We start from the raw sequence: 8,267 nt of genomic DNA on the forward strand, positions 1-8,267 counted from the left end.
GGTGGTGTAGGAGGAAGGGATGTATGTGTTGTAGCCACATGTTCCTGGAAACAAACTCACTCAGAAGGACAATGCAGAGAGTGGAGTGCAGCTTATTACACCAGCGGGCCCAAGTAGAGTCTCCCCTTAGCCAAGGACCCCGACCAGTTTTTGTGAAAACCATACATACCTTAAGTGTACTTGCCCAATCCAGCCTCCCCAAATTCTCTGAAACTAGTTCGAACAAAGGAAAAGAAAGACACAATCAAAGTTAACTTGTGATTCTTATGCCTTAAGCCTAGGTAGTTAGCAGTGGACAATTATCAATAGACCTGTGGTCATACCCCAATAAGCATAATAGAATTTATGATTCTATTGGGTTACACAGATAATTAGGGTATTCTTTCAGGTGATGGAGAGTCAAAGTACGAGCCCTACGTCTCTTCCATCCAGGGGGTCTGGTTTTCCAGTTGGTATGTCGCTTCTATAGATACTGGCCGTATAGCTCAAAGTCCACAGTCCAGCCCAAGATGGAGTCCTGCTTTCAAGATGGAGCCTGTTCTGTCTGTTTCCTCCTTCATATATATATATACTTATGGCTGATTCATGTTGATGTATGGTGGAAACCATTGCTATATTGTAATTATCCTCTAATTAAAAATAATATTTAAAATAATTACCAACCCAATTCCATTTGATTCCTACAAAATCAAATTGATCATAATATATGAGCATTCAATATCATAAGTTTCATCAACTGTTAACTTCAGTAGAAGCTTTTAAGCCAAATGGAGAACTTTCATTATGACAGATAACACTTCTCCTGTGCAAGGGTAGTGGAAAGAGAAAATACTCACAGTGAACAGTGAGTCAGTACACATGTCCATTATATATATATATATTTTTTTTTTTGAGAAAATGTGCCCTGAGGAAATGATGTTCTTTGCCTATCTGCATGTGGTAAAAGGACTTACTGTTTGGATTGAGCCAAGGGAGGAGCAAGAGTGGAAAGTACAGGGATCTGGAGAATTATTAGATGGAGGTGGGTGTGAGGGCAGAAAGCGTTCCCCCTTGTGTCCCACATCAGTGACCCCCAGAGTGTTTACCACGAAGGAGACACGGGACAGCTACAAGTTTGGGATCTCTTATCCCATCTCTGTCTTTAGGTGCATCGATACTTATACAAGAGAGCATAAACGGAGTATCCTTGGTGGCAGGCGTGGGAGATGTGTGTGGACCAACAGCACAAGCTCGCTCTGACCATGGCTGGCCCTGCTGTACATGCTGTTAGTCAGAAGCAGAGAATAACGTCCCTCAGGAAGCCTAGCCATTGAACTTGAAGGCAGGCTAGTTTTCCTATTAGGTTACATGTGCATGGAAAAGACAGCAATTCTTCTTTCCTAAGATCCCATGTTGTAAACATGGATTTGTTGTCCTTATCAGCAGTACTGTCCACCAGCTTATAGTAACATTGTCATAGGATTCGGAATAGTCCAGCTTTGGACCCACCGACCCACTTTTTGATGAACAAGGTCAACAAGAGGCAAATGAACATGGGATCTACTTGTTCTGCCATACATCACATGACAGAGATGGCCGGCCCATGGAAAATCAGAATCGTCTTGTTCAGCTCAGTCCAGTCACTCAGTCATGTCCGACTCTTTGCAACCCCATGTATCGCAGCACACCAGGCCTCCCTGTCCATCACCAACTCCCAGAGTTCACTCAGACTCTCGTCCATCGAGTCCATGATGCCATCCAGCCATCTCATCCTCAGTTGTCCCCTTCTCCTCCTGCCCTCAATCCCTCCCAGCATCAGAGTCTTTTCCAATGAGTCAACTGTTTGCATGAGGTGGCCAAAGTACTGGAGTTTCAGCTTTAGCATCATTCCTTCCAAAGAACACCCAGGGCTGATCTCCTTCAGAATGGACTGGTTGGATCTCCTTGCAGTCCAAGGGACTCTCAAGAGTCTTCTCCAACACCACAGTTCCAAACCATCAATTCTTCAGTGCTCAGCCTTCGTCACAGTAGTACCATGTATATCCACAAAGGTAGTATACGTGGTTTGAGAAAGTGAAGTAGCAGTGAACCCTCTCACTTTAACTCAGGGTAACATATATGGGAATCTGTTCTTCCCCTCCCCATGGATCTACACTCTCCTGGAGAGAAGGTTTTATACTATGAAAGTCACATGTTTTAGGCAATAAATTCTGTTTAAACTGTCATCTGGTTATTTTGGACTCCTCATCTAGATAGACCAGTGGGCAGAGAGAGGAGTTACTAGTTGCTGAGGGGTCATTATCGTCAAAAGGTAGAGGGCAGGGAGAAATAGTCTGCACATAATTTCCCTGGAGTATCTCATGGTGTATCCAGGCCCAGCAATAGATAACCACATGAACAATGACAGCAACTATAGCTCGCCAAGGACATAGTCACTGAGGTTCAGACATCTATTCATCCTTCCTTGGGATGTAAATGCAAGTGCCCTTGAGCAGGAACAGAAGACTTCATCCTGGATGAGTCTGTTTATTGTTAGCTAAATAACACTACACAATGAAATGGGTTTTTAATAATGAGATAATAATTAGGAAGGGGGCTAATAGGATGCTCATATTGGATAAGACATATGATATATAAATCATATATGGAATGTGGTGCAATAAATCAAACACATACAGAAGAATTGTGGTACACGATTTATTGAGAAACATACAGGTAAAACTCAAAGTGAATGTAAAAGAAGAAAGCATGATACAAGAACTATGAGGGTAGCAAAAGAGAAAACATGATTATAAGGTTTATGATAGGCTATAGAAACCTATAGAAACATTCTGAGATCTGGTTTTCTTAAGTTACTCAGAAGAACTAGATGGTCAATCCTATTTTCAGAGTCAAAACCAAGACATACTTCCTTATCACAGATGCAGGAAAGTGGCACATGGTCCTCCTACACCAGAGGAAGACAATTGGAGGAAGCCCCCCGCACTCCGTCAAGCTACTTCACAAGCTCTTAAGCAAGTAGATGAGTAACTGAAATTCTGGTCGAGCACGTCAGTTGTCAGCAAAGACTAGGCAGTGATGTTGTTTTGTCCCCAGGTAGCAAGTCAATTAATAGAAGGTGCTGTATAGGGACAGTGGATGCTTGGCAAGGTGATCAGCAGCAGGAAGGCTGGCAGCAGCTGGACACACAGCTCGGGCGGCAGCAGGTGGTCCGACAGCAGGTGGTCTGACAGCAGACAGGGCGGCTGCAAGGCTGGCAGCAGCTGGATCCACAGCTCTGGGCTTGGCACCCAGGCAGGCAGCAGCATGTGGGGTGGTAGCAGGTTCTATGGCAGTACACGGGTGCACAGGAAGCTGGCTGACAGCAGTTAGAACCACCGCAGGTTTGTCCACAGCTGCTGGATCTATAGCAGGTGGGCTGACAGCAGCTGGTCACACAAGTAGGTTTGCAGCAGGTGGTTTCAGTGATTTGACAGCAAGTTTGGGGGCAGGAGGGCTGAGAGCAGCTGGACTCACAGCAGGCGGGCTGGCAGCAGGTGGTCGCACAAACAGGCTTGAGGCAGGTGGTCCTGCAGCAGGTGGTCTGACAGCTGATAGGGCGACAGCAAGGCTGGCAGCAGCTGGACCCACCGCAGGCGGGCTGACAGCAGGTGGTCACACAGGTAGGTTTGGAGCAGGTGGTCCTACAGCAGGTGTTTTCACTAGTCTGATAGCAAGTTGGGGGGCAGCAAGGCCGACAGCAGCTGGACTCACAGCAGGTGGGCTGGCAGCAGGTGGTCACACAAGTAGGCTTGAGGCAGGTGGTCCTGCAGCACGTGGTCTGACAGCTGATAGGGCGACAGCAAGGCTGGCAGCAGCTGGACCCACCGCAGGTGGGCTGACAGCAGGTGGTCACACAGGTAGGTTTGGAGCAGGTGGTCCTACAGCAGGTGTGTTCACTAGTCTGATAGCAAGTTGGGGGGCAGCAAGGCCGACAGCAGCTGGACTCACAGCAGGTGGGCTGGCAGCACGGGGAGCAGCAGGAGTGAGTCATTTTGTCAGTGGTGGAGTGTGGACTCCTGTTCAGAAGTGAGTTTCTCAGATTCTGATGACTACTTCTGTTCTGAGGCCTTTTATACACTGGACCCCCAGTGTTGGGACCAATAAGCAAGACTTTCCTTGTGTATGTCGTTTTTGTAGTCAATGGGAAATTATCCACGAGGAAATGATCTCTTTAGTGTTTTGAGGCCTATTTAAATTAGTGTTTGATCTTCTTTATAATTAGGAGTAGCACTTAAGAACCATTTCCAGAAGTGAAGAAGAATAAGGAATCATCGCAGCAGCATCTCTGGTCATGTGACATCATCAGGTCATGGGATAGTTCTTCCTGCCTTGGCCAGGGTCGGAACAGTCACCTTTTCTTTGTTCCTTTGACTGTGCTTAGGTTGAGACTTGCTGGATGCTGATGCATTCTGTGATGAATGAAGCCTGCTAAAGTCCAAGTCTGATCTCAGACAAAGTCTGAGATTCAAGATAATCACGTGTATCTATATACGTCTTTCTTTTTTTGAATTTTTTAAAATATAAATTTATTTTAATTGGAGGTTAATTACTTTACAATATTTTATTGGTTTTGCCATACATCAACATGAATCCACCACAGGTATACACGTGTTCCCCATCCTGAACGCCCCTCCTACCTCCCTCCCGGTACCATCCCTCTGGGTTGTCTCAGTGCCGGCACTTGGAAGCAACCTAGATCAGCAGATGAGTGGATAAGAAAGCTGTGGTACATATACACAATGGAATATTACACAGCCATTAAAAAGAATACATTTGAATCAGTTCTAATGAGGTGGATGAAACTGGAGCCTATTATACAGAGTGAAGTAAGCCAGAAAGAAAAACACCAATACAGTATGCTAACGCATATATATGGAATTTAGAGAGATGGTAACGATAACCCTGTATGTGAGACAGCAAAAGAGACACAGATGTATAGAACAGTCTTTTGGGCTCTATGGGAGAGGGAGAGGGTGGGATGATTTGGGAGAATGGCATTGAAACATGTATATACATGTCTTTCCAATCAGTAGCGACTGACCTAAAATGTTTCCCAACTTCCTTAGGTACATTTAGGTAGAAAATGTTGACAGGTTGTTCTTCACTAACTTTTCAGCACCAAAGCTGGAAAGGAGGCAAAAGCTGTACCCTGTTTTCAGGCAACATCAATGCATTAATGTCCCATAACTATTTTTAGCTGGATCAATCACCTCTGGTGAGACATCACTACTTGCACATGCTTTCTTTTATAATTTGTGACAAAGAGGTAGATAGGATGATATTGATAGATTTATATATTTCAATAGATGTGAAATGTGTCGGCCATAATTTCTTAGAGATTTTCCTGCCCTCTCTTTCAGGTACACATGTAAGAGTGTAACTGCCATGCCATAGGGAAAGCATACAACCAACAGCGGTGGAAACAATGAAGGTGTTTCAATATTTCTCTACAGCAGTGTCATGTACTCTCCTGCTATGAGACTCCTGAACTCTACTAGTATGTATCTATCCTTGTCTGTTTGTTTTAAACTGAGCTGTAATTGACATGGCCTTATGTTGTTTATAGGTGTTCCGCATAATAATTTGATATTTGTAGATGTTGCAGAGTTATCACTGTAGGAAGTCTAGTTAACGTTAACATCTGTCACAATTGATAGTTACAAAGTCTTTTTTCTTGCATGAGAGCTTTTAAAATCTACTTTTCTAGCAACTTTCAAACATTTCAGTATTATTAACTCTGGTCATTATGCTGTACGTTACATTCCCCATGCGTTTATTTTATAAGTGGAAGCCTGTACCTTGTGATCCCATTTACCTATTTCACCCACCCCACCTCCAACCTCTGGCTACCATTGATATGTTCTATCTATGAGCTCAGTTTTAGAAAAAAATTTTTAAGATTCCATGTATAAGTGAGATCACATGGTAATTGTCTCTCTCTAACTTATTTTATATAACTTAATGTCCTCAAGGTCCATTCACATTGTCGTAAATGGGAAGATATCCCTGTATTCATCATTGAATAACATTCCATTATATAAGACGTTCCATGTTTTCTTTATCCATTCATCCATTGACAGACACTTTGGTTGTTTCCATGTCTTGGCTTGTGTAAACAGTGCTATCATGAACATGTGGCTGCATCAATCTTTTTGAGTCAGTGTTTTTGTTTTCTTTAGATAAATGCCAAGAAGTAGAATATTTAGATCATATTCTATTCTTCCCATGTCCCATTTTTAACTTTTGAAGAATCTCCATACCCCATACCATTTTTCATAGTGGCTGCACCAATTCACATTTCAACTAACAGGGAATGGGGTTCCCTTTCTTCATATTCTCATTAATACTTTGTATGTCACCTTTTTATGATAGCCATGCTAAAACCAGTATGAACTGATATCTCATTGTGGTTTTGACTTGCATTCCTGTGGATTAGTGATATTAAACACCTTTTCATGTATCTGATGGCCATTTGCATATCTTCTTTGGAAAAGTATCTCTTTAGAACCTCTGCCCATTTTAAATGAGATTGTTTCATTTTTGCTATGGACTCATGTGAGTTATGAGTCATGTGAGTAATTGAGTGACACATTGAATACCAACCCTTTATGAAACATGATTTGAAAATATTTTCTCTGAATTCAGTAGGTTTCCCTTTCAGTTTGCTGATAGTTTCCTTTTCCAGGCATAAACTCTTTAATTAGTCCCACTTTTAGATCTGTTGCCTTTACTTTTGGTGTCAAATCCAAAAAGTCTACCCTGAGACCAATGTCAAGCAGCTCACTACCTATTTTCTCTTCCAGGACCTTTGTTAGCCCAGGTCTTAAGTTCAAGTTTTTAATCCATTTTGAGATACCTATTTCACCCACCCCATCTCCCACCTCTGGCTACCACTGATCTGTTCTATCTATGAACTCAGATTTAGAAAAAATTTTTAAGATTCCATGTATAAGTGAGATCACATGGTATTTGTCCCTCTCTAGATCATTTCATTTGGCTTACTGTCCTCAAGGCCCATCCGCATGGTCATAAACGGGAAGATATCCCTCAGGAAGAGTCCATTTGAGTCTGAGGAGTCCAGCTTCATTCTTTTGCACATGGCTGCCCAGTTTTCCCGCCACAATTTATTTAAAAGATTGCAATTTCCTTATTGCATTAATATATTCTTGGCTCCTTTGTAATAAATTAGTAGGCCATAGAATGCATGGACTTATTTCTGGCCTCTTTATTCAATTCCACTGATCTAGGTGCTGGTTTTTTCCAATCCACACTGTTTTGTTAATATAGCTCTGTAATACTGTTTGGAATCAAGGAAATGATGCTTCCAGCTTTGTTCTTCTTTATCACTATTGCATTGGCTATTTTGTGGTTCCATACACATTTTAATTGTTTTCCTTTGTTTAAGAGGACAAAGAGAGGGGACAAAGAGAGAAAATGAGGCCTAAAAGCTTTAAGAAATTGTGGCTGAGATTCCACATTTGTCAGAATATGTAAATTTACAGATTCAAACATACCTTAGTTATTCTCCTATCTAACCCGCTTGTCACAAATTATAGAAGAAAGTATATGCAAGTTGGGATGTCTCACCAGAGGTCATTAGCCTAACTAGAAAATAGCAATGAAGCAGTAAGGAAGGGATGCTGTTTGAAAATAGGATTCAGCTTGGCCTCTGTTCCAGTTTTGGTGCTGATTTTCATTTGAAAAACAATGTGGCAACCATCCTCCACTCAGATGACCCTGATAAAACTGGGAAACATTTCAAACCAGTTGCCAAATGTAGATATATATAGATAGATACATGTGGAAGTCTTAACTCTGACTTTGTCGGAGATCAGGCTTGAACACAAGCAGGCTTCATTCATCACAGAATGCATCAGCATCCCGACCCTTTCGAGGCACGTCTCAATCTAAGTAGAGCCAAAGGAACAAAGCTGTGAAAGGAGAACAGTTCTGCCCTTCACAGAGCCAGCAGGAACTACCCTATGACCAGATGATGTCATATGACCAGAAATGCTGCTGGTGATGATTCCTGATCTTTTCATTTCTAGGAAGGATTCTTAAATACTAGACCCAATTAAGGAAAAGATCAAACACTAATTTATAGAGGCCTCTCTATAAAACACTAAGAAAGCAACTTCCTCCATGACAATTATCCAAAACTACAACCATAACATAAATAACAACCAGGAAAGTCCTGGTTATTGGTCCCAACATTGGGGGTCCAGGGTATAAAAGCCCAGGACAGG

At 42.3% G+C, this 8,267-nt stretch overlaps 1 protein-coding gene across 1 annotated transcript; it reads right to left on the minus strand.

Annotated features, from left to right (window-relative positions):
- Positions 1–2,832: 2,832 nt before the first annotated feature.
- On the minus strand, positions 2,833–4,065 carry LOC114116849 (keratin-associated protein 9-2-like). Its single transcript, XM_027974541.3, has one exon. The coding sequence runs from the start codon at positions 4,010–4,012 to the stop codon at positions 3,134–3,136; it is 879 nt and encodes a 292-aa protein (XP_027830342.2). The 5' UTR covers positions 4,013–4,065; the 3' UTR covers positions 2,833–3,133.
- Positions 4,066–8,267: the final 4,202 nt, after the last annotated feature.

Source organism: Ovis aries, chromosome 11 (assembly GCF_016772045.2).
Source record: "Ovis aries strain OAR_USU_Benz2616 breed Rambouillet chromosome 11, ARS-UI_Ramb_v3.0, whole genome shotgun sequence".
Lineage (NCBI taxonomy): Eukaryota > Metazoa > Chordata > Mammalia > Artiodactyla > Bovidae > Ovis > Ovis aries.